The sequence below is a fragment of the Oryctolagus cuniculus genome, chromosome 3 (genome assembly GCF_964237555.1).
Source record: "Oryctolagus cuniculus chromosome 3, mOryCun1.1, whole genome shotgun sequence".
Classification (NCBI taxonomy): Eukaryota; Metazoa; Chordata; class Mammalia; order Lagomorpha; family Leporidae; genus Oryctolagus; species Oryctolagus cuniculus.
The window spans coordinates 105772999-105800482 of record NC_091434.1 but is presented as its reverse complement, the minus strand read 5'-3'; the positions used below and the strand labels follow the sequence as shown (position 1 = coordinate 105800482).

General features: G+C 39.9%; 1 protein-coding gene across 4 annotated transcripts in view; it reads left to right on the top strand.

The window, feature by feature from the left end:
- Positions 1-27484, top strand: part of THSD7B (thrombospondin type 1 domain containing 7B) — a 1008953-nt gene that overhangs the window by 717624 nt on the left and 263845 nt on the right. For all 4 annotated transcript variants that reach the window (XM_051849593.2, XM_051849594.2, XM_070071550.1 and 1 more), the window contains exon 13: positions 27052-27246. In XM_051849593.2, coding sequence (XP_051705553.2) covers positions 27052-27246 — 195 coding nt within the window. The remainder of the gene's footprint in view (positions 1-27051; positions 27247-27484) is intronic.

Sequence of the window (27484 nt, the reverse complement as noted above, 5' to 3'; positions counted from 1 at the left end):
ATTTAAAACAAAAAAAAATGATAAACAAAGGATACTCTTTGAGGGCTGAGTGTCCTGGTGGGGCAGAATGGTCAGAAAGGAGACAGAATGGAAAGGTACCACGTAACCCACTGCTTGTGCCTTTCCATACAGTTCAGCATCAGTGACTCTCTTCCGTAGACCCTGGTGTTTCTAGCTAGTTCCTCTCATTATGAGCAAATAACCATTGCATTCCATCTTCATCATTTTGACCTTTGTTATCAACAGAATTGTCCCTGTGTCCTGGTCTAATTTCTCCTGCAGGAGGCTAAAAATAAATTCTATCATCCATCTAATAACCTCCTTCCCAACTAATCACTTGAGCTGTCAAGAGCCAGGAACTGGGTTCCTTTTATGTGTGTTTTTGCTTTGTAATATGTAATAGATTACCTGGGCCACTGCAAGCCATTAATAAATAAAATGAATAAATAGATATTATCCCTGTTATTCTCAGAAAATGGCAAGAAAAAAATCTGCCATTTTTTGTTTTGTCAGTTTTGTTAAGAAATAAGAAATAATTAGGTAGAGTACCTGGAGGACTGACGTAGGAACTCATGTTTCATTATGTTTTATTGGCAAAAGGTGGCAAATTGGAAAGCCTTTCTCCTATAAAGAATGCATTTATGATACATAGTCTATTATGTTGTGTGTTCAATTTGAAACACTATTTTATAGATTTGTGAGGATATTTTAAAGATGTTAGATTTGATCTGCTTTATTTGCTCACCCACCCACTGTGATTTCAGCTATTTTTATCAGAAGTGAATGTATCTATAATTTAAAGAATCAAATTATTCTATAACAACAGTGAAAAATTAAAATAGTTCTCTGATGTTTGGCTCCTTCTGTCCTTTTTCAGCCACAACAACTTTCAATTATTTTAGCTGAGTGTGTTGTTTTTTAGTGCTGTACCTCAAAAAATGTTTTCAGATTTATTAATATTTTTGCATCCCCTTTGTGAATAATAAGGATTTAGCTGTTGCCCTACTTGCCCTTGCTATGTATTCTTTTCAACTTCCCCATTGTATTATCATTTTATTAAATCAATATGTTCACTGTTTAATTAGCATGAGTAAGTATTTTTAAAACAATTACCATGTGTAAGTAAGCTATGATAGTTTTTTCCATGTAATGTTTTATTATATTAGACTTCATGCAGTAATTTAGTTTTTTTCTTGTTTAATTGCATAGCCCCTAAAAACAAGCAAACACAGTCTCCGTTGACTGAGTATATGTTTTCTCAAGATCATCTGACCCATCAGTTGCATATTTCTAAAAATTGCCAGAGACTGTCCTGCCCTATTTCTTTAGGACTCAATTTCTATATTTAGTGCATATTTATCATCCTGAGGTTTCCCCTCAACATATCCTCTCTTCCCATTCTGTCTCCTTCTTTTCTGGTTTACTGTATCCTCTCAATGAAGTTCTTGCATTTGTAGTTTCCTAAGAAAGCATATGGAGGTTGGTGCTGGTGTTGTGGTGCAGTGGGTTAAAGCCCCAGCCTGAAGCGCTGGCATCCCATATGGGCGCCAGTTCTAGTTCCGGCTGCTCCTCTTCTGATTCAGCTCTCTGCCATGGCCTGGGAAAGCAGTGGAAGATGGCCCAAGTCCTTGGGCCTCTGCACCCTCATGGGAGACTCAGAAGAAACTCCTGGCTCCTGGCTTCGGATCAGTGCAGCTCTGGCTGTTGTGGCCGTCCGGGGAGTGAACCAGCAGATGGAAGATCTCTCTCTGTGTCTCTACCTCTCTCTGTAACTCTGTCTTTCAAATAAATAAAATAAATCTTTTAAAAAAAGGGTATGGAGATAAAATTTTCCCAACCATTTAAATCAGTCCAAGTTGCATTAGCAAAGTTAAATACCTGCAGCTGAGTAACTTTCTAAAGAAAATGTGGTTTATTTTGGAGTTTAGCTCTGAAGGGCCAAAATTGAAGAGCTTCATCTGGTGTGCAAGACAGCACATGGCAAGAGACAGGAAGCACACATGTGTATATGTGGTTCTTCAGGTCTCTTCTTCTGAAGCCACCAGAATTCAAACAAGAAGGCTCCCCCTGATGACTCTATCTAATCCTAATCACTTTCCCAAAAACCTACCTCTAAATACCACAGTTGATTAAGGATCCACCCTCCTCCTAATATCTCATGATGGCTACTAAATTTGAAAACATGAAGCATGCAGGACATACACGATGTCCAAACGATAGAGCCGCGATTTTCTGAAAATGTTTTCATTCTGTTCTCACACTTGAATGATAATTTGGTGAGGCATAAAATTCTATGCTGAACACAATTTTTCTTCAGAAGTCCACACATAAGTTCCTTCTATATTTGAGCTGGGCTACAAAAATCAGAGGCTTTGAAATCTATACCTACATTGTCATGAAATTGGATTAAGATATAGTCTTATATGGGTCCATAGATATTCCATGATTTCATTTAACCATGTACATTCTTGAAATTTCCCTGATATATTTTTAATGATTGGTTCCCCTGCATGTTTTTCTTCTCTAGTTCAATAATTTCTATAATCCAGATTTTAGACCTTGATGGGTTTTATTTTTTTCCTACCAATTTCTACTTGTACTCTACTTCTCAAATATTTTCTTAATCTAATCTGATGAACCTATCATTGAGTTCTTCATTTGTTATTGATTATGATTTAATTTCATTTTTATTTTTTCAACTTATTTAAATTATACACATTTCATGTATTTCATATTTATAGATTTAGTAACATAGTGATACTTCCCACCCTACCCTCCTCCTGTCAACCTCTCCGTACTTCTTCCTACCTGTTCTATTCCCACTCTTAATTTTTACAAAGATCTATTTGTAGTTCATGTTATACTCACAAGATTAAAGCTGCACAAAGTAGAGAGTTCAACAAATAGTATGAAGAAAAAACACTGTTCCTCAACAACAGAGACAAGGGCAGTAATCAATCATTGAAGCTCAAAATGTCAATTTGAAGCCTATACATTGTATCTTAGTTACTCTATTAGTTACCACAGATCAGGGAAAATATATGAAACTTTTGTCTTGTTGGGACTGGCTTATTTCACTATGTATAATGATTTCCAGTTGCATACATTTTGTTGCAAAAGACAGGATTTCACTAGTTTTATTGCTGAGTAGTATTCCATAATGTATATATACCCATAATTTCTTTCTCTAGTCCTCAGTTGATAGACATCTGGTTTGATTCCAATATCTTATTTATTGTGAATTCAGCTACAATGAAATGGGAGTACAGATAACTCTTTGATCTGCTGATTTCACTTTTTTGGGGGGTAAATTCCCAGGAGTGGGATTTCTGGGTCACATGGAAGATCGATTTTCAGATTTTTGAGGTATCTCCATACCTCAATGACTATACTAGTTGACATTCCCTCAAACCGTGCATTAGTGTACCTTTTGCCCCAAATCCTTGCAAGCATTTATTGTTTGCTGACTTCTGTAGAAGTGCCAGTATAACTGGGGTGAAATGAAGACTCATTGTGTTTTGTTTTTTTTTTTTTTGCATTTCCCTGATGGTTAGTGATCCTGAGCATCTTTTCATGTGTTTGTTGGTCATATGAATCTCCTCTTTTGAAAAATGCCTTGACGTCATAAATTGACAACAGGAGTCACTGTGCACTTACTCTCCATGTAGGACCTCTGTGCTTAATGAGTTGTACTATGAGAATTAACGTAAAGCTTATTTTCAAATAGTAATTTATACTTTGTGGGGGGGTGCAAATTTTGGAAATCTTTACTTAGTATAGAGTTTGTCTTCTGTATATAAAGTTAATTAAAAACGAATCTTAATGAAGGAAGGGATGGGAGAGGAAGTAGGAGGTGAGACTGGAGTGGGGGTGGGAAGAACCACTATATTCCTAAAGTTGTACCTATGAAATTTGCATTCATTAAATAAAAGCTTTGTTAAAAAAATAAAATAAAATAAAGTGGAGCAGCCAGGACTCAAACTGACACCCACATGGGATGCTGGCTCTGCAGGTGGTGACTTTACCCACCACCACACCACACCACAACACCAGTTCCACGGATACAAGTCTTTTTTTAAAAAAACTTTTATTTAATGAATATAAATTTCTAAAGTACAGCTTATGGATTACAATGGCTTCCCCCCCATAACGTCCCTCCCACCCGCAACCCTCCCCTTTCCCACTCCCTCTCCCCTTCCAAAATACAAGTCTTTTAATAGGTATGTTTCGTGAAGATGTTCTTCAAGTCTAGGTTTGTATTTTCATGTTCTTAACAGTGTCTTTTGAAGAGCCAAAGTTTTTAATTCTAGTAAAGTCCCATTTATATTCTGCATCTCTTAGCTTCTATGTCCCATTTTAAAAATCTTAATTATGTTCTAGAAGATTTATTTAGCTTGATATTGCAACTCACAAGTTTTTCTCTTTGGCAATCTGTCATAGTCAGCTTATACGCTGGAGTCTTTTAACTTTTCAAATTTAAATTAATTTTTAAAATAAAAGTCATTCCGGATGCTTGCGAAAAAGAAAGAAGAAGAAAAATGCTAGATCCTTTGACCATTTCTTGCCAGACCCTTTGCTCATTTCTAAACTGGGTTGTTGTATTTTTGTTGTTGAGTTTTGATCTCATTATCATAGATTCTGGACATTAATCCTTTTCAATTTCATAGTTTGCAAATATTTTCTCATGTTGAATGCTTCTTCACTTTTCTCCTATTGAATGTATCATGTACTGATGACAAAAAAAGGTATATTCTGCAATTGTGGGATGTAAGGTTCTGTAGATATCAGTTAGGTCCATTTTGTCCATATGGTTACCTAGCTCTGTTGTTTCCCTGTTTCTTTTCTGCCTCTTGATCTTTCCATTGATGAAGGTGGGATGTTGAAGTCCCCCATTACGCTTTTATGGAGTCTGCGTCTCCCTTTAGATCCATTAACATCTGTTTTAAATAGCAAGGTGCCCTGGTATTGGGTACATATATATTTATTATAATCAAATCTTCCTTTTGAATCAATCCCTTAATCATTACATAGTGCCCTTCTTTTTCTTTTAACAGTTTTTGTGTTAAAGTCTATTTTGTCCAGTATTAAGATGCCTATTCATCTTTGCTTTCTGTTACCATGGAATATCTTTTTCCATCCTTTCACTTTCCATCTGTGTGTATATATATATATATATATATATTTGATAGGCAGAGTGGACAGTGAGAGAGAGAGAGACAGAGAGAAAGGTCTTCCTTTGCTGTTGGTTCACCCTCCAATGGCCGCCACGGCTGGTGCGCTGCGCTGATCCGATGGCAGGAGCCAGGTGCTTCTCCTGGTCTCCCATGGGGTGCAGGGCCCAAGCACTTGGGCCATCCTCCACTGCACTCCCTGGCCGCAGCAGAGAGCTGGCCTGGAAGAGGGGCAACCGGGACAGAATCCGGCGCCCCGACCGGGACTAGAACCTGGTGTGCCAGCGCCGCAAGGCGGAGGATTAGCCTAGTGAGCCGCGGCGCCGGCCTCCATCTGTATATATTTTTGTTTATGAGGTGTATTTCTTGTAGGCAACAAATAGATGGGTCTAGTTTTTATTCCACTCAGCCAGCCTATATATTTTAATTGGGGAATTTAGAATGTTAACATTCAAGGTTACTATTGATAAGTAACAACAAGGCCCAACAGTTTTTCCATAAATATTCCTTTTGTTTGCTTTGGATTTTCTTTATGTGTTTATTTGGAGATTTTCCGCCTTCATATTCTTTCATAATGATGACACTCTTTCTGTGTTTCTGAGTATAGCATATCCTTAAACACCTTTTGTAAAGCTGGATGAGTAGTGACAAACTCTTTAATTTCTGTTCATTATGGAAAATATTTTTCCACCTTCATTCATAAATGATAGCTTTGCAGGGTACAGTATTCTGGGTTTGTGGATTTTGTCTGTTAAGATTTGGACTTTGTCTCTCATTCTCTCCTAGCCTGTAGGGTTTCTGATGAGAAGTCAGCTGTGAGTCTAACTGGAGATCCTCTGAAAGTGATCTGGTGTAATCTTCATTTCTAATATTTCAGTTTGATTTCTTTTCTGAATCTCAGTTTCATGGGAAAAAATTCATCCCTGTTATGCATGCATTGCTCTAACATGTGAATTTGCTGCTCATTGCTTTGAATAATTGTATGGTTAATCTTTTGAATTCTGTTTCAGGCATTTCATCAATCTCTTCATCTTCATATTTTAATATTGGAGTGTTGTTGTGTTCCATTTGGGGAGAGGTGTCGTGTTGTTCCTTATTCTTGTTTCTAGAATTTCTGCATTTGCTTTTAGGCATTTGTGGAAATATTTTTCTATTTTTACACTGATGCCTTTTATATTTGAGCTATGCTTCTGTGGCCTAGTGGAGTTTATGCTCCTTCAGTGAATACCTGGGGGCAGAGAGCTCTGGTCAGTGCTCCAGGGTGGAGCAAATACCCAGGGTGACCCCCAGGTTGAGTGTAGTAGATCTCCTCATGTTAGCAGGAAGGAAGGTTTGATCACCTCTGCTGGTATAATCATATCCTCACCTCTTCTCTTCCAGTGTGACCAATGCCTGGGTGTTAGCCCACAGTGGGTGCGACAGTCATCCATGCTGTCACATGAATCTCACAAAGGAATTTTGCAGTCCTCACTAGGAGCACTGATCCTGCTGCACTGACCCACCCCAGACAGTCAGGGAGCTGTGTGCCTGTGGAGTCACACACAATGATTTCACCAGAGACCCGGGTATACCCCACACCCTCTCATGCAGTCACAAAGCTCCCATACTCAGGGGTTTCAGAAGGTCCTTTCTGCCCCACTAGCTTGTCCTGTCCATAGAGAGGCAGAGACATTCCCAGAGCCAGCTGCCCATGAGGGCTCTGCCTAGGTGGTTTTGACCCCAGGACCTATGATATGTTGAGAGGCTAGGGGCACATCACAGTCCTCTGTGGGTGTCAATCCTCATAGCCTGACTCAAAGTCAGTGTGGAACATGGATTTTTTTCCTCTGGCAAAATTCCTGTATCAATCACAAGTGTGCACAAGAGCTGCTGCTTAGGTCCAAAACAGCACCCACCCTCTCTCAGCTGGTTGCCGGGTGCTGTTGTGGGGTTGAGGGAGAAATGTGTCCCCTTTTTTTTGCTGTGTTAGCAGGTAGCCTCTCTGCCTTAGAGTTCTAGGCCAGAGTCAAAGTCTGTGTAGTTGGCCAGGCTCTCCCTCCAGCTTTATCACCAGTGGCGTGGGCTGCTGCAATCCGACCTCCTCTCACCCTCCAAAGCTGGCACTTCCTCCAGTTCTGGCTGCTGGGGTCGTGTGTTGTGTCCACGCCTGTTGCTGTGCATCCACACCTTCCACACTAATCCATGGTGTCACGTTTCCTTCCACAGAATTTCCACTGCAGTTGTCTTTCTAACTCTCCCCGAGAATGTACTTATTCCACTTTTTTTTTTTTTTTTTACTTTTATCCTCTGGTCTAAAGCTGTATACCTTTCCCCTATTCTGCCATCTTAGAAATTACCTAAATTCTAAAATTTGTTTGGTAAGTAGTCTGTTTTCAGAGTATTTCATGCTGGTATCCTGGTGAGATCTCTTTTTTTAAAAAAAATAATGGTTTTATTAATAATCTTTTCATAATTTTCTCCTACTTCAAATATTTTGATTTAGCCCAACTTGTTTTTATGCCAACATTGTCTTCTCCAAGGCTAATTTGACTGCCTGTGTTAGTTTAAGAGTAGGGTGATCTTGTTGGGTTGCCCTATTGGAAAATTATCTTGTAAATATAGTGGGGACATTGCTATTTTAAATACTCAGATGTCTCAGAGAAGACCTAAATTGGTGGACTGAGGAGAAAGATCTGGCTGTCGGGGTTCTGCGTGCTGAGTCAAGGGAGGAGGTGAGAGGTCTTAGCATTCAGTATGACTGTGGTCTAGCAATCCTTTCAACTATGCCTTTGGCCCTCAGCCCAGGCAGCTTCTAGTATATACTTTTTAACCTGCAGCACAGAGATAGGGGAAGTCAATCTCCTAGCACTACAAAGCAGGGAGGCGGGAGATAGGGAGTGAGTGAGAGAAAGAGAAAGAGAATGAGGGAGTGAGGGGGGGGGAGGGGGAGAGAGAGAGAACCAGGGATCTGTCTGCTTTGTCAGCACACTGTGAGGTATTTCTGGTTTACTAAGCATGTATCTTTCCTCCTTTCAACTCTGCTTCTAGAGATTCTGAGATATGAATTAGATTTCCCTTTGCCCTTTGCTGCTTCCATCTTTATTTAATTGTTTTTTATTTTTTCAATCCTTTACCTCTTTTCCATTAATTTACAGCTTCCAAAAATCATGACATATATTCTCTTTTTTCCATTCTTTTTATCCTTACTGTGTTAAGAACTTACAAAGTTGTAGTGAAATTTTTTTAAGATTTATTTTTTATTTATTTGAAAGTCAGAGTTAGAGAGAGAGAAAGGGAGAGACAGAGAGAGAGATATCTTCCATCCACTGGTTTGCTTCCCAAATGGCTGCAATGGCCAAGGCTGTGCCTGGCTGAAGCCAAGGAACTTAGAGCTTCTTCCAGGTCTCCCATGTGGGTACAAAGCCCTAAGCATTTGTGCCATCTTTCGCTGCTTTCCCAGGTGCATTAGCAGGGAGCTAGATCGGAAGTGGAGCAGCGGGGACGTGAACTGCCACCCATATGGGATGCTGACTTCACAGACAGTGTCTTTGTCCACTATGCCATAGCACTGGTCCCAGAGTGAAATTTTTAAAAGGAAGTGGAAGTACAGTGAGATTTCAGGAAGTTCATGGAAAAAGTAGAATTACAAGAAAGGTCAATCTCAGTACCAAAATATTTAATCCATGCATAGATTTTTCATAATGTGCATTTGCCATGAATTTTTAAAGAATTATTGTATATTCAAATTTACATTCTGACCAATTTACCTGGAAGGCCAACTAATTTAATTAGTTATGAAAACACCTTTATAATTAAGATATAAATGTATCTTAACTGGATTTGTAGAACGTTTTCTGTTGTGTATCAGTATACTGTTTGCTTTTCAACATGTTTTTAAATGATACAAAAATAAAATAATTACCCATAAATGGTTGCTTTAGTACCAGCTGGTTTACTAATCTTATAAATTCTCAGTAGAACCATAGATTGCAGCAATATACATAAAATGAACTGCACATGTTTGTACCTGTAATGTTGCCTGGAGTATTAGAGCTGAAAAGAACCCAGATCAGCCTGGTCGAACCCCTTCATTTTGTATTTAAATATACTCCAGTATCACTGATTCTAGCCCAGTGTGTCATGTAGCCATCACAAAACTAAAGCCATACTCAGCTTTCTGGGCGGCAATATTGCCTCCTCAGTTTGAGCTTGGGTAATGGTCATTGACATGAAATTTTGTCTAAAAATCAAGTTCCACGTGGGTCTGTAGAGGCTTGAAGCAAATGTGCCAAACAATGAATTAACAGAGCAATTGTTTCCAGACCCAACTAGCTGTGCTAATTTGAATCCTACAGGTGGCTAGTACTACCTGCAAATAGTCAGGTGGCTAGATTGAATATTGTAAATTACACTAGTCATTTTTTCAATGCTTAAAGGTAAAAAAAATCAATCAAGTTTCTGACAAAGAATGTGTAAATAGTGACACATTTGAAGGCTGTTTTAGTTGTAACTCATCTAATTTTAGTGGGTAAAAAAAAGCATACAGGAAATAAAAAATCAATTGATTCTGATAAATATATATGCTGCCAGAAGCAATTTCAATTTCAAATGGGCACAGTGTTAGTTGTTTGCATTGAAAAGTGAATTTCTGCGTTTAAATACCATTCTACTGCATGAAAAGCCCTTCAATAGCAGGCTTTCCTATTGCATTAAAGTGGATTCATTTCTTTCATACAGCTTTTTGGGAACCCATCTACATCTTCTATGAAGTTAGTTGCTCTTTATTAAAGACTCTTGTGCAAGACACTAAGTTGTGTGACTGCTGAGTATACATAGTCCGTAAGGACTACAATATGATCCTCTGAACCTACCACCACTCAGACTTTTACTGAGCAATTTCATTAAGTTAGAGATTATATAGCAGAATTAGTGTGGATCCAATTTGCCTTTCATAGGGGATACAGCAAATGCATCATCTCCAGAGGGACCAGAAAGGATATGCAGATGAATAAACATAATTTCAGCCGCACCTTGGCAGAGACCATGGAAGAGGAAACAAAACAAAACGAACACAAATGCCTTCTTGATATGACATCAGCTTTGTACATAATAGACAGCATCTTGTAATGAAGGTGATTATGATTCTGTAGAAAGCCTGAGTACTTATAGGGAGTACAGTGATCCACAAAGAGGAAATCATTTATAGTGAAAGGAAAGTTCCTTCCAAGATGTTTTAAGTAGCAAGATCTACAAGGCAGCATACTTTGGTTAGTGGGCAAAATAAATGCGGATCTTGTGCTGATTTATTGCTTCTGTGTAGCAACGGGATAATTAATATCTTGGGTTTTGCAGTTGTTTTTCAATAGAGAACACCTCATCATTTCTAAATCCGAGTTTCACATCTCATTTGTTACTTAGTTTTACTAGAATGATTACATGATGCAAAGTTTAGCTTCCTGACAAATGATACAGCATTCATTATCCAGATAGCTGATTTCATGGCAGATACAGTTAGGATTTCAGTTGTACACAGGCTTTTTAAGAGTCTTAGCACTCATGCTCCAAGAATAAGTACATTTTTTAAAGTGCATAATTACTTGCTGCAGTGATTTGGCCCAACTTGTCCCTGTGCCTTTATGTGAAGTGCAGCAGGTGACTAAAGCACCATCCATCTGTCAAACCCAAAGCAACTGTTAAAAATTACCAAGCCCATTTTTTTTCTTTTGATTTGGAAGTTAGTTGCACAACAGCTGTTTGCAGAGATACAAGGAAAACTTATGTAAATACTGCCATATTCCTTCAAATATGGAATAAATCACCTTCCATAATGCAGTATGTGAATTAGCATTTTTATTCTTTCATACCTGCCAAATATGCATTTCTCTTGTACATATACATAAAATAAGGATTTGAGGTGCATAATGCTTCTAGCATATTGCATAGTTATAGGCAATATTCTATAGAATGAAGTGGGTATGATTTTCCCCCGCTACCACATATATTAAGGAATGCCAAAAACTTTCATAGAATTTGAATTGAGGACTTTATTCAGCATAAGACAGAATTTACTGTAGGAGACATTTCTGTAGGAATCTGATCTGATGTCTTTTTAGTGACTATGAGAAAAGTGACTTGGAAATACCGTCATTGGTTCACTCCTCTAATGAAGCTGTGGTGTAGAAAGAAGGAAAGAACACAGTTTTATAACTGATTTCTTCTTTTTTAACTTTTATTTAATGAATATAAATTTCCAAAGTGCAGCTTATGGATTACAATGGCTTTTTCCCCCCATAACTTCCCTCCCATCTGCAACCCTCCCCTCTCCCGCTCCCTCTCCACTTCCATTCACATCAAGATTCATTTTCAATTATCTTTATATACAGAAGATCAATTTATCATATATTAAGTAAAGCTTTCAACATATAACTGATTTCTTATGGAATAGATTTTTAGAAATTGTCTATATGGCACCCAGTACTTAGTTATTCTGAATACCTTTGAAGCCAGTGATTTTGTAGATCTTTAGAGATTTATTGTTTTTTTTTTCCTACGTAGTAGATGTTGGGTATGTAGATTATGAGTCCTCCTAAAGCAAACATTCTGTTTATATAACTGCTACATTTCCTGGTTCAACTCATTGTATCCTAGAAAAAGTGTTCAGTAGAATTCTAGTGTAGTAAATATGACACTACAGAAAGTCTAAGTGAATGTCTTCATTTTTACTTAACTGATGAAAAGATTTAATAATAAAACTTTGTAGGTCAGAAGCATGGAAAAATAATCATGTTAATGATAAACTATTAATCTCTCATTTATGGGCCTACTCTAAGAATTAATCCAAATGATTTTGAGCATAATTTTTGGGAGAACACTTTACTTGCTAAAAAAATGCTTTTTATTCCCAGGATTTCTAGAAATGTGGCATCCAAATTGACATGATTTTGTTACTTGATGTCTGAGTTATTTTTCTGAAGTTATATCTGTTTATTTAAGATTCATAATGTGGCAGTTTTGTTGAGACAAAGTCTACAATTTGTACAATTTGGTGGTTTTAAGTTTATCCACAGAGTGTGCAACTGTCACCACTACACAATTTCACAACATTTTCATCACCCCCAAAAGAAACAGCATCCTCATTAGCAGCCATTCCCCATTGAGTTATTTTTAATGGAATACAGTCCACTGAGATAAATGGAGCTACTCTAAAGTATTGTAAAACCAGAAAGGGAAGCAGTGCTCTATTAAAATAAAAGTTTCGATGCTAGTTCCTTCATATTCACTATCATGACTTAATTTAAAATGATTGCTGCCTAATGTCTTGCTGAATGTGAAGATTTATATGCATGTATAATAGGTTTTTTCAGTATCAGCTTTAATCTCCTGCCACAAGAGGAAAGACTTAGAGATGCAATCTGAAAGAATTGCTATAAAAAAGAATATAAGAAAGAATGGTTATAAAACTCATTTTGAAGCTGAGTTTGGAAGCATATCTTCTCTTTCTGTTCATGGTGATTGTTCAGTTCATCTAGATTTAGGGCAGGGAGTGGTTTACAAGCCTTTCAAATAAGCAAGTTATTTTGGGGACTTGTTTATTTTGGGTGGCTTCTTTATGGCTTATGGAGACTGTTAGGGTCCAAGACCACGTGGCGGGTAAACATCATCCTTGGGCCACATTTTGTCTTAGAAAAAGACAATCGGGTTTTTTTTTCCATTTGTGCATTTAGGATTCCCTACTCCTCCTCCACCATTTAGGTTTTGGTGGTCTTCAATCTGTTTGTCAGGAAGCTCCCGATTTCCTGACTTAACTAGGAAGTTAATTTGGGTCTTTGGTGATTCCCGTTCCCATTAACCATTTTCCAAAACCCAGCGATGGTCCAGGTTGCATTCCTTTCAACGTTGCTTGGGAACTTGACCCCAATTCCTACCAATGCCTTCCAGGATTGACAACTCCAGGTCAGCAGTCATAGTTGAAAATCTCCACCCCTCCTTCTCTGTGGCCTGCACGTGTATCAGCTATTCTTATTCTTTATATGTAATTTGTGAATCATTTGTCATTTTATTTTGTGATTTTTTTTTTCTGAGAGGTTTATTTTGTCTATAGCTTTTAGAGTAGGGTCAAAAGCATCAAAGCCAAAAGCATTATCTGTGTACACTTCTTTGGTTAGTTGGAAACACAGAGGGCTTGAGGTTCAGCAAATGCCTTGAGAGAAAGAGAAGGGGAATTTTTCATCTGCAATTCTGATCTTGAATTAGAACTTAAATGGCGTGCTTCATGGTTACCTAAGGACTAAGTATACTTATTAGCTTACTAAGCATTCCTTATGTATTTGGAAGCCATTCTTTTCTGAGAGGGCAACAATAATTGGGGAATATGTTTCCAACAAGCAAAATGAGTTGTATCTTTCCACAAGCAAGCTTATAATTGGGCTCCTGCAGCCACGCAGTTTCACATATGGTACTTATGAGTCAATTAAAGCACCCTAACAAGCAATTATGGGTTTATTGTTTAATTCAATTTGCACAACACATGCTGTTCCCACTCAAAAGTTGCATATGTGTCAGCCAGCATGTAATTCGATGCATACTTTACTCAAACAGTACTTTTGAAGAACGGGGCCTCCAAATACTGTGCTCCCACACACTGTGCTCTGCACAGGGAGAGATCAAATGCAAGAGGACTTCAAAACCTTTGTGCAAAAATCAAATTCAAAGATAAATGTATTTTGATGCAGAAATATTTTTAAATGCATTCAGTTTTTCATGTTTTCCTTGAACTTTTCAAAGAAATGAAACTTTCTGAATAAATTAAAAATCTTGATGGGCAGGCATTTTCCAAGCAATTACGGCACTTCTTGGGACGCTCACCTCCCCTATCAGAGGACTGGATTGCAGTCCTGCTTCTGTTCCCAAGCCCACCCTCCTGATAATGCAGACGCTGAGAAGCAGTGGTAATAGCTCAAAACCTGGGGTCCTGCCACCCATGTGGGAGAGCCTGATTTGTTCCAGGCTCCTGGATTTATCTCTGTGCAGCCCTGGCAGCTGAGGGCATTTGTGACGTAAACCAGCAAATGGGAGTGCACTGTGCACATGCTCTCGCTCTCCCTCTGCCTCACCCTCTGAAGATGGGTGTTGAAGTGATTATCCTGGGTTATTCAAGTAAACTTGGATCACAGCAGTCCAAATAAAATTAGGACATTTGGTGATATTATGGAAAGCAAAGGACATAGATGTGAATATGCCACTGAATTTGAAGATGGAGGAAGGAGTGATGAGCAAGGGATGTAGGCAGTCTCTGGAAGCTAGACAGAGCAAGGGCACAAATTCTTCCCTATAACCTCCAGGAAGCACCAGCCCTATTGTCACTGATTTTAGATTTCTTACCCAGAGAACTGTTAAGAGTCCTCATCTTTTTGCTGCTAAATCTATGAGCTATCTAGTACACTGGTAACAGGAAGCTAACTGGCATTTAAAAAAAAAAAATTGCACAGAGCTTTCCTTATATTAAAATACCAGTAGTGTGGAGCTGTCCAGCAGAGCATTTAAGTGCTTTAGCACCTGACACTCAACTTCTCCCTCCAGGCAGGTAGTCCAATAGTCCCTGCCTCTTACTCCATGGTGGGGTTCAAAGAATCCAGCCTTTCTACTAAGTTGAAGTTAATGAGTCCCTGCCACTTACTAGAAGACAAGTCTGTACATGAGCCAGTCACAGGCTCAGTTCTCCTGGGAGCATCTAGTGGTGAAGCATATATATAGGGGACTTCAGGTTTTTAAAATACTTCATAGTTTATATTCCTAATTCAATCAGACTGTCTTCTGCATCTTGTGCATCATTGTGACTTCAAGGAAAAGAATAGGCTAAATAACAGTTCAGAGAGAGGGATGTTTTTCAGGGGAAGTCTCTGCAAAGTGTCCCCCTGGGGGTGAATGATGAGAAGAGATTGAAGGAAGTAGAAACAGAGCAGAAAGCACATGTGGCATAGCATGACTTTTCCTTGACTTAAGAGTGTTCTAGAGGTGGCGTTTGATTAAGCAGAAGTGCTAAAGGCTTCGTGCTCAGGGCTGAGCTTGCATCTCGTATGAGACTGCCTGCTTCAAGTCCCAACTCTGCTTCCAATTTAGTTTTCTGTTAATGTTCATCCTGGAGGGCTCCAGGTGGTGGCTCATGTGGGAGACCTGGATTGAATTACGCACTGCTGGCTTTGGCCTGACTCACCCAGCCCTAGCTATTGTGGGAATTTGGGAAGTGAACCAGTAGATAGAAAATATGCATTCATTCTCTCTCTCTCTCTCTCTCTCTCTCTCCCTCCCTCCCTCCTCTCCTCTCCCCTCCTCTTCTCTCCCCTCCCCTCCCTTCCCCTCCCCTCCCACTACCTCCCTTCCTTTCTCTCTCTCTTTCTCTACTTCTCTTTCTGCCTTTTAACCAAAGTGGAAATATATACATTAAAAAAAAAAGAATGTGTGCTCCATGTCCTGTTTATAACTCTGGGCAAAGACACCTAGGGGGCTACACTCCAGCGTGGCATGGGCCCAGCAGAGGACAGCCCACAGCTGGCACTATTAGTCACTTTTCATCACTCTAATGAAGTACTTGAGGCAAATGACTCTATAAAAAAAAAGATTCAAGTCCGAAACTAGAGAGAGCCTATTTATTCAGGCTCTGGTGATGGCATCTTGCTGGCAGGACCTCACAGTTTATGAGGCAAGGAGAGTGCTCATCTATGTCTGTGGTTGTGCCTGCCTATGTCTATGTATATATGGATTCCTTTAAAGGCACCAGGATTTAATCATGGGGGCTCCATTCTAATGGACCAACACAATCTAATCACTTCCCAAAGACCCTACCTGTACACACTGTAACTGGATTGCATTGCCACCCTGTTAGTACCATTATCATAAGACTTTGGAGTTTAAACATCTGTGTGAGTTCAGGAGCCACATCATATTCCAACTATAGCATCTGACTAGGAAGAAGAGGGGCCATCTTGCCTCCCCAGGAGCTCCCAAGTTTCCTAAACCGGAGAGCATTTCCAGACTTGCTCCATTCCCTGCCCAACGGACGTATAGCTGGCTCAGGAGAGTCTATCCTAGTTCGAGGCCACTCATCACTTGGTCTTGGCAGCCATGGAGATGGAGTACAACCTTGTCAACTTGAGGAGGATTCTTCCCCACCAGCCTGAGCTGAAATTGATCATAAACACTTCAGACTGAGACTCTAGCTATGGGTGTCACTAGGTCACTAGGTGATAGCTTCTTAAAAAGCTGCAAGCAATTCCAAGGCCCCTGTGAGCTTCCACAGACCAGATGCCATCCTGGGAGGAGAAGCAGAGGTAGCCAAAACAGACACTCTTCATTTACTTGCAAAGAGCTATTGAAAGAGAGGGAAAATGAATTAAAATGGTCAGAACTCAGATAGCACTAATTAACAGTTTTACCTTCCCTGATTGCCTAGCAAGAATGGAGCTCTTCAGGAAGGCTGTGTCAGTCCATAATGAAATAATTACAGTGGGGGTGGGTGTTTGGCACAGAAATCAAAACACTACTAGTTGTGTCTGCATTGCAAATTGAACTGCTTCCTTCCTGTTTGGGTTCACTTGCAATCCAGTTTCCCGCTGAAAGGAACAGTGGGTGGCAGCAGATGACAGCTCAAATGCTTGGATTCCTGACAGCCATGTGGGAGACCGTGATTGTTTTCTGGCATTTAGGGAGTAAACCAGTGGATGGAAGACTTCTCTGTCTCTTTGCCTCTGGCTCTCTGCCTCTATGTCTCGCTCCCTTTTAAAATGAAATCAGCAAGTGGTAGATCTTCCCTGAATTATCCTTGCCAAGAGCAGCTGTGGGATGACCTTGATTGCTTTGGGGCCTGCTCTGAGCTTCCCCCAGCTGTGATCCTTCCCACCCATGCTGGGTCTTCAATGTGGACAAGAGCCCCAACAGTGGCTGTGTTCCTCCACGCTGTCTCCTCTCTACCTTCTTCCTGGTTATCATATCTTGGAATCTCTACCCACGGCCTTTTCTCTGTGCCTGTCCTCTGAGGGAAACTCACACTTCTTTGTGTATGCCCTGGCCCAAGGAGTGGACCAGGGCTGCCCAGTTTGTGAACTGAGCATCAGGAGGTTGACTGCAGTGCCTGCTCATGTCTAAGAAGGCCCCTGTCCTGTGGCAGTAGAACCTGGCTGGGTGTGAAAAGGGTAGGTGGCAAGCATGAGATCCCTGGTGCCAAAATCCACCCTGAATGTCACAGTCGCCCAACCTGGCTTTTTAAGTCATTAAGAATATTTATTTGTTGAGACATCAAAGTGGAAGTTCTCTCCTCCCTTCAGAGAAAGGTACCTGTCGCTCCCCCTCTTCATGGAGGAACGACACAGGACCCTGCGCTGTTCTTTTGTCTGCTCGGCCCTCCCCGGGTTTGCTGCTGGTTCTTCCCGGGTTGGCTACCGACCCTTCCACCTCCGTGGAAGGGCGGTTCCCCCTGCCACATTCCCCACTTCCACGGGGGAGTGGCACACCGCCGGCCGGCTCTCTCGGGGGCTGCACAGGTGTTCTCCTTAGATGTTCCCTTTAGATGTTCCTGGTGCATGTTGTCTCTCTCCTCCTTTATAGTCCTCCTCCGCCAATCCCAACTCGGCTGCCCACACGCCGAGTATGCTGCTGTCCTCCAATCAGGAGCAGGATCAGCTCCTGGAGGTCATCACTCAAGTTGGCAAGAGGCAGCTGCGTAGAAGCTGTTTTCTCCTCTCCCAGCGCCATATTGTGGGAAAGCAGATGCATAGAATAAGTCTTAATTCCAGTAACTTAGTCTAGTCCGAGTTGCTCCCCACAGTACCTCCTTGTTTGATGGCCCCGTTCTCTCCACTGGAATCTCACTCGCAGAGATCTTTCATTTAGGTGTTTTGTTTTGTTTTGTTTTGTTTTGCCAGAAGTCTTGGCTTTCCATGCCTAAAATACTCTCATGGGCTTTTCAGCCAGATCTGAATGCCTTAAGGGCTGATTCTGAGGCAGAGTGCTGTTTAGGACATCTGCCATTCTATGAGTCTGCTGTGTATCCCCCTTCCCATGTTGGATCGTTCTCTCCCTTTTTTATTCTATCAGTTAGTATTAGCAGACACTGGTCTTGTTTGTGTGATCCCTTTGGTTCTTAGTCCTATCATTATGATCAATTGTGAACAGAAATTGATCACTTGGACTAGTGAGATGGCATTGGTACATGCCACCTTGATGGGATTGTATTGGAATCCCCTGGCACATTTCTAACTCCACCATTTGGGGCAAGTCCAATTGAGCATGTCCCAAATTGTACATCTCTTCCCTCTCTTATTCCCACTCTTATATTTAACAGGGATCACTTTTCAGTTAAATTTCAACAGCTAAGAATTATTGTGTGTTAATTATAGAGTTCAACCAATAATATTAACTAGAACAAAAAAAATACTAAAAGGGATAAAGTATTAAATTGTACATCAACAGTCCGGACAAGGGCTAATCAAGTCACTGTTTCTCATAGTGTTCATTTCACTTTAGCAGGTTTCCTTTTTGGTGCTTGGTTAGTTGTCACCGATCAAGGAGAACATATGATATTTGTCCCTTTGGGACTGGCTTAATTCACTCAGCATGATGTGTTCCAGATTCCTCCATTTTGTTGCAAATGACCAGATTTCATTGTTTTTGACTGCTGACATAAGAATGATTTATTACACATTTTAAAATTTCAGTTGTAACTTTTCATTCTTTGAACTTGCAGTTGTGATGTCCTCTTATGTTCTAACTCTTGCCCCCACACTTGAGGGTAGCCAAGCATAGTCATTCAATTAGCGACCTCACCACACAGGTAGTGTTAAAAGTGTTAGAAATCAGAGACCTGCACTTTGGCGCACTGGGTAAAGTCCCAGCCTACAGTGCTAGCATGCCCTGTGGGTGCCAGTTGGATTCCTGGCTGCTCTACTTCTGATCTAGCTCCCTGCTATGGCCTGGGAAAACAGTAGAAGATGGCCCAAGTCTTTGTGCCCTTGTACCCACATGGGAAACCGAGAAGAAGCTCCTGGCTCCTGGCTTTGGTTCGATGAACTCCGGCCATTGCAGTCATTTGGGGAGTGAACCAGCACATGGAAGACCTCTTTTTTCTATGTTTCTATCTTTCTCTGTAACTCTGCCTTTCAAATAAATAAAAATAAATCTTTAAAAAAAATAAAAAAGAAGGGAAAGGTGGGAGGAAAAGGAAATGCAGAATAAATAGCATAAATAGAAAATAAAGTAGATTTAAAAAAAAAAAAAGAAGAAGAAGAAGGTTATAATCCCTGGTGAAGAGAAAGAAAAAGGCCTTACTGTAATGAATAGCAAGAGCAGGAAACCAGCACAAGCCCATCACACTGCTTGTTCCTCTGCACAGGTGCCCCAGTGTTATAAGCCTCTAGCTCGCTCATGCTGTTTTCCCTGGACATGTGCTACTTACAATTCACGTGTTGTTCCTTCCAGAAAGATTCCTCTGACTGCCCAGTGCCTGAGGCCCCAATGCTGTGCTCTTGCAGTTCCCTTAGTCTTGTAAAATCTTATTGCCATTTTTTTCCAATCTATGTGTCCTGGAGTACCAGTGCAGGCCTGACAGATCGAACACATGCTGTGAGTGTTTCTGGAGTTGGGCAATTGCTTCCCACCCTCTTAGCTCCTAGCTATGCTGGGAGATTGTGCTATACACCTGAAATGTGGCAGCCCACTCTTTTAAAAAAGACTTATATATTTATTTCTTGTCCCGGTTGCTCCTCTTCCAGTCCAGCTCTCTGCTGTGGCCCAAGTGCTTGGGCCCTGCACCCGCCTGGGAGACCAGGAGGAAGCACCTGGCTCCTGGCTTCGGATCAGTGCTGCGCACCAGCCGTAGCAGCCATTTGGGGGGGAGGGTGAACCAACGGAAGGAAGACCTTTCTCTCTGTCTCTCTCTCTCTCACTGTCTAACTCTGCCTGTCTAAAAAAAAAGAAAGTACAGTGACAGACAGACATACAGAGAGAAAGAGAAAAAGAGAGAGAGAGAGAGATTCTCTATCCATGGGTTCACTCTTCAAATACCCAGATACCCTTAGGAACCAGTTCTGGGCCAAGCTGAAACCAAGAGGGAGCCTAAAACTCGCTCTTGTTCTCCTGTGTGGGTGTCAGGGGCCAAGTACTGCAAAGACCCATCATTCGCTGCCTTCCCAGGTGCATTAGCAGGAAGCCGGATTGGAAACAGAGCAACCTGGACTCAAACCTGTGCTCTGATATGGGATGATGGCATTGCAAGCAGTCGCTTAACCTGTGCAACGACATTGGTCCCCAACACAGGACAGCAAACCTTATAGTTTTTCAGCATCTTACCTCTATTTCCTGTAAATCACATCCTCTTGAATGAAATTCCTTTTACTCTTTTCATGATTAGAGCTGAACTCTGGTCAGCGCAAATTCAAGGATGTGGTGTGGGTGTCCTTGGTGAGGGTGATGAGCAGGGGCAGATGTGACATGGCAGGCTCCTTCCTCCTTTGTTCTCCCAGGGAGAACATTATCATTCGTTATAAGGCCAGTAGCCCCTGCCCTCTTCATATCATAATTTTAAAGAAGAGACAGTTATCACAACATGTCTGACTGTCAAAGTTCAGAGGTGATAGCCATGTATTTATTGTGAATAATCATCATTGAAGCCAAAGAGGGCTGCCTGACCACCCCATTTTAACAGTAGTTCTTTTAACAAAGTTCACTATGAGACACAGAATTCTGCTTTGTTTCTTTTGTTAAATTCGCAGATAATTTTACATTTCATGTCAGGGCATTCATTTTCAGGCTGCTAGAATGAAAAGGAATCAAATAACAAGGGAAGCAATTAGTAACTCCTCTCCTGTGCCACCCCCCCCTTCAGCGCCTTTCTTCCCAGGCTCACCCTGCATAGGAATTAAGAGAAAAAGGAAGTAGCTGAACTAATCCTGCGTGATATGTTCCTTGCTATGTAGTATAAGCAGGCAAAGGTGACCTCAGGCAGGCATCAAGGAGATTATTGAAGGGTTCCAGATAACCCACTTGGCAGGTGACTGCTGCTCAGTGGCTTGATTCAAGCACCTGCTTGTCCATCATTTTCTAACAAGAATACCTGGCTGCTCCTGGCAGCTGCTCTGAGAGCTTCCAGCCCAGAGCTGAAGATGGCTAACTCAAACAGTTTCCAGTAATGAGACCCTCCTAGAGCTATTTGCCATAATTTTACCTAGGAGCACCATTTTCCTTCAGCAAAAAACAACAATATCCCAAGTTTTACAAATGAAATTAGAGTTAAGGATTGCATTGTCACTTCTCTCAGACAGTTCAGTCCAGGTAGAAATATAGGACAGGAAGGTTTAGAAAGAAATGTTCTCTCACTTTCCTAATGGATAAATCTTTCCTACTAATATAGTACAGTACTTGAAACACTTCAAAGTACCAAAAGGGAAATCTTTTTCTCCAAATTGTGGATTATAAGTGATTTGCTATGATCCAAAGGATCCGGGACTTAGAGCTCAACTAAGCAGGGCTGTCTGGCAGGGAAGTTCTGTATAAGAGCTGATTGTTTTCCTGCCTGCACCCTACACCTTTCTTTTCTGAATAAAGTACCTGCTTTCTCCCTCTTAAACCAGGTTTTCCTGGATTATCACCATTAGGAAAATTACATTATTATACTCCCATCTCTCTCTACCTCCTCATCACTGCCATTCCTGTGCCCTCCTGGAAGACAGATTATTTTTATGTGTATATGTATCTGCATATGCACAGTACTTTTTTGTAGTTCTTAGTTCCTTATATACATTTTGTGTGAGATGAGTGGATAGGTGAATGGATGGACAAGTTTGAGTTAGGTCAGTTAAGGCAGGTCTACATAATAATGGTCCAGATATGTAAGCAAGTTTTCATGTCTGAGCCACTGCGGATGTAGGGAAAGCAACCTTAATAGGATTTATCCTGACACTAGGGCTTAAGCTATTTTTTTCTGTTTATAGTCATCTGTCTTCTGATCAGTAATGAAGTCTAAATGGTTCTAATAGTCCAAAATCCTTTGCAGTATGCTCCTCAATTTTGCTTTGATACTGAAACTGTCAATAATTCAGCTTTAGCTGAGATACACAGAGTCCCCGTTTCTGCTGCCCCGATCAGCTAGGTAAAGTGGTAGAGTGAGGTGTGAGGGTGCAGATATGGCCGGCTTTCTTTTGTGTGAATATTCACTCTCCTTTCTTGAAGCTCTTTATTTATCGTTGTTAAGGGATCTTGGTGCTTTTGGAAAGAATTCCTTAGAGACCTTTGACTTGAGTTTCTGATTTTTCCTTGAGTTATGATCTTATGTGATTACATATAAGCCTTACTTTCATAGACACGGTAAAGAACATGAAGTAGAATCTGAAAATATTATGACAGTGTCCTTGGGGGGACTGGGCAGTTTTGGAAGAGGCCACTGACCTCAATCTTGTAAGTCAAGGAAGACTCTAGTCATACTTATTAGAGTTCAGAGGCTTTGGAGGGGGAAGGGAGGCAAGATTGGAAAATTCTGAGCCAATAACAAAGACAGCTGGATGATAGACTCTTCCTTTATGCCACTTCATGCATGTCCAAAGGCCTTTATTCATGATAATAATGCATAGCTCTCAGAGCTCATGTAATAACACACTAAGTGCTTAGTTTTGCGCTGAGCATTTCTGCATCAATTTATCAGGTAGTGTATATATTATTAGTCCAACCTTATGGATGGATTAGTTGGATCTTAATAGAGTATATATAATTTTTCCAAGGTAATAGTGAAGAATGGGGAATCACCTTTAGTTCTATTTGATACCAAAGCCTATAGCTTTATCAGTACACACAACTCCATTGGCTTTATTCCTCAAGGATTCTCTGATTGAAAGAGATCATATTCCTTTAATGTTGGTCACAAAACTATTCTAGACTATGTATAACTAACATATTGAAAAATATATTTCACCCATGAGTTCTTCAGTGGAAGAGACCCCTGGAATGTGCTATACCCCTGACTACTCTGCTCCACATTTACTATAAAAAATCTGTTTTAATTTTCTTTGCATATTTTATTCCCTCTGATGACTTTCCAGTCCTGCAGCCTTATAATTTGCTCTATCTTCATTATTTTTCTACCTTCTAGCAGAGCTCAATACACACTTGTTCAATAAATATTTAGTAAAGAAACGATTCCATTTATACTAGACCACTTCCAAGAAAGAAATTATTTCATTTAATTTGTTCATGTTATCATTTCTAGTTCTTCTTTTCACATATGAAAAGAAGTCAAAAATCTTAAACTTGAAGAATCTGAAAAGCCATAATTCCCTTTCTAAACCAATGAGAGCACAGCCCATAGTTTTTTAGTTGCTGTTCAACCTTGGATTACCAATAGTTGTACTGTGATCCTCAGGCAACTATGAGTGTCATAAAATTTTATGTTTCAACTCTTCATGCATTCTGTGTCCTGGAGAGACCTTGAAAGTCTCCACTAGATTATGCTACTGTAACACCTTGTACGGGACTGATAGATTTTTGCTCTACACAGCTTGTTAATGCAGTGAATGTGTTTAGTTCATATCTGATCTATTGGTTGACTAATAATGATTATAAATGTAACATCAGAATCAGGTGAAGATTTAACCAAGATTTTCCCTTCAGATACTGAGGTTGGCCAGGAACAAATGTATCATGGGAGTAGAATGTGCATGTGCATACTTGCTTGCTTGAATCATTATCAACTTTCATTTAAAATGAAATAATAATAATAATAATTGGCTGAGAACATTTAGTAAGTCATAGCATATTTAAAACTTTGTTTTAAGAATTCTCAGTAGTCTGTTATAGGTGATCGTATTATACCCATTTTACTTAATTTTTTTAAAGATTTATTTATTTATTTGAAAGTCAGAGTTACACACAGAGAGGAGAAGCAGAAGTAGAGAGAGAGAGAGAGAGAGAGAGAGAGGTCTTCAATCTGCTGGTTCACTCCCCAGTTGGGCACAACAGCCAGAGCTGTGCCGATCTGAAGCCAGGAGTCAGGAGCCAGGAGCTTCTTCCAGGTCTCCCACTTGGGTGCAGGGGCCCAAGGACCTGGGCCATCTTCTTACTGCTTTCCCAGGCCATAGCAGAGAGCTGGATCGCAAGTAGAGCAGCCGGGTCTCAAACCGGTGCGCATATGGGATGCCAGCACTTTAGGCCAGGGCGTTAACCCACTGTGCCACAGTGCCGGCTACTTATTATACCCATTTTAAGATGATATATTTTTGTTTGTGTAATTACCAATGTTTACAGTTGGAATTTTTAAAAAAATATTTTATTTATTTGAGAAATAGAATTACAGACAGTGAGAGACAGAGGCAGAGAGGACCATCTTCCATCCACTGGTTCACTCCCCAAATGGCTACAACTGCTGGAGCTGCACCCATCCGAAGCCAGGAGCCAGGAGCTTCTTCCCAGTCTCCCATGCAGGTGCAAGGGCCTAAGGACTTGGGCCATCTTCCACTACTTTTCCAAGACATATCAGAGAGCTGGATCAGAAGTGGAGCAGCCAGGACTTAGAACCAGCGCCCATGTGGGATGCTGGCGCCACACGCTGAGGATAAACCCACTGCAGCACAGCGCCAGCCCCATACAGTTGTAACTTGCAGTGATTGCCATTTGAGTATAATATCTGGGAATTCCACCATGTGCTCTAGATATTTTTCTTAATTTCTTATGCTTCTTTCATTAATTCATAAAAGCCAAATATGGATTTTGTAAATCTGTTCTAATTTGTAGTTTGTAGAACTTCAAGATTATCATTGATATTTTTGTTTGTTTTCATAGCTTTCAAATTGTGAACTTATTCAAAAGAAATTATGGAAAATGAGTGCAATATTTTAAAAGTAATTTGTTCTTGAAATACATCTGTATATATTTAGAAGTTTAAATTTGAAAGAGTAATGCTTTCATACAAGTATTTATAATTCCATTACATGTTATTCAGTGCATTGTTATCTTGAGGGAAAAAAATACTTGGCAAGATAAAAGTTCTCTAAATTGACTCCAAATTAGTTATCTAAACATGCAATTCAAATAACGTTTACTTGTACCCTACTTAAGATAATGCAGCTTGCTGTATTCAATCACAAATGGCTGCAATATTCCCAACAAAGAAAATGCAGGTGATGTTGGCTTGATTTGTGATAGATTTCATTCCTAGGATGTTTATTTAAAAGAAAAAAGATATAATCAAAATGGATGAATAGCTCCACCTGTCACAGAGCAGATGTACAAACTGGAAAGTATTGTGTGTGTGCCCATTGTCATCTTAGCTAATCCCTTAGCTCGGAAAATTATATATCTTTGAATTTTCTAAAAAAAAAGGTAGATTTATGCTATTTAGATACACTTGTTCTCCACTGTTCTCAGAATAAATAAATAAATACAGAACATAAGAAGAATGGGCAACTAAAAGGAGATGTCATGTGCACTTTGCCTTCATTAAAGGGGTTTATATGAGAAGTTCTTAATACTCATCCTCTACTATGCTCACTTTATTCTTTGTCACAAGGTGAATGTTAAAGCATTGAAATAAAAATAATCCTAAACAGGTTACTTTAGGATAATAAACTCATCAAATATCTATTAACACACACCAAGTCCAGTGGAATCACGCCAAATATGGGTGTCAATATGCAGGCTGAGTCCCACAGAATGCTTGAAGACAAAAAATATTCCTGCAATGCTTGCCCACAGTTGCTAATACAGAGGTCTGCAGTGATGCAGGGAAGTCTATGTATTTTCTTAGACATCAAGTTAGAAATCAGTTAAAAGAATGATTCTCAATGGGCGTGACTTTTTTCAAGGGATACTTGGTAATATCTGGAAACATTTTTTTTCTTGTCACACCATTGAAGGTGTGCATACTTCTGGCATATATGGGTAAGAGGTCAGCAATGCCATTAATTATCCTAACATATGTAATACTCACTCACACACTCACAAAAATTGTCCCATCTAACATTTTGGTAGTACCTAGGTTGAGACACGATGGTCCAGAAAATATGGAGATGCAACTTAGAGAGTTTGTAAGTAATCAAGGAGAATAAAAAAATGTACCAAAGTATCATACACTCATAATCAAATAAAATAAATGACATTGATAAATAAATATATATCCTCAAGAGCTAGTGCATAAATAAGGCAAAATTCATAAATGTTTAACCTTGAGATTATTAGATATTTTATGATATGACTACAGATATCCCAGCAGAAAATGTGTGTGAGAGAAACCTTGAAAACTTATAGAACCCTCAGGATATTTCTAACAGAAATTACCTGAATGGATTATGCCTGTCCTTGTGAACAAAATCATTTCAAAAAGTTTATAGATAGCGAAACTTCAAAGAGTTTATAAACTTCAAAGAGTTTATAGATAGCGAAAATTTCTTTTTAAATATTGATTGTAATGCAAACACAGGAGTGCTTCCATAAGTGTTATGTAAACAAGTAAAAACTGTCAAATTTAGGATGAGTCTGTAAGATTTCTTTAGGTACTTTGGTTCTTTTTACTTTGTCCTCATCTTGCCTACTTGTAGGTTCTCTTCGTAGTTTTATATCATCTCTAGAGATCAGATGCTCATAAGCAGGAAGTACAATTAAACTACTGGATGTTATTTTGATTGCTGTCAATGTAGCTTTTGGATTAATAATGAAACCAAATTAAATCCTCAAATTCCTCAAATGATAGCAATAAAAATATAATTTCCAGGGAGCAATAAGGTTACCTGTGTTGAACACCACGTCCAATCAAAATAAAAACCAAATTTTCAAACACAGGAGAGTTCTGCTATTTTGTCAAAGAACTAGAAACTGACTGATTTCATCAAAATAATATCAAAAAGAGTTTGTACCTTTTTTTTTTTTTTAGCTGTTTCATGCATCTCTGATGATAACCAGCCTGCAGAAATGACAGAATGCCTCAAGCAGACAAATGGCATGCCTGCCCTTGTTCAAGAATGTACCGTCCCGTGTCGAGAAGACTGCACGTTCACTGTTTGGTCCAAGTTTACACCCTGCTCCCTGAATTGCGAAGCCACACAAAGTAGGCGTCGACAGCTCACAGGTAGGATGCACCTGTCATTCGTTAGCTACAAACAGCTACACAAGTCTGAATCTAGTAGGTAGAATATAAGCTCCAAAATTTGGAATTTGAGTCAAGTCTCTCCCTCTACCCACATTTCCCAATACATATCCTCAATAGCTAGTGCATTGCCTTGCACATCATATGCCCTTAATGTAAAGAAAAGAGTACAGATCTGTGCCTCCTCATGTGAGGCACCAAAATATCAGGAAAAGGGATG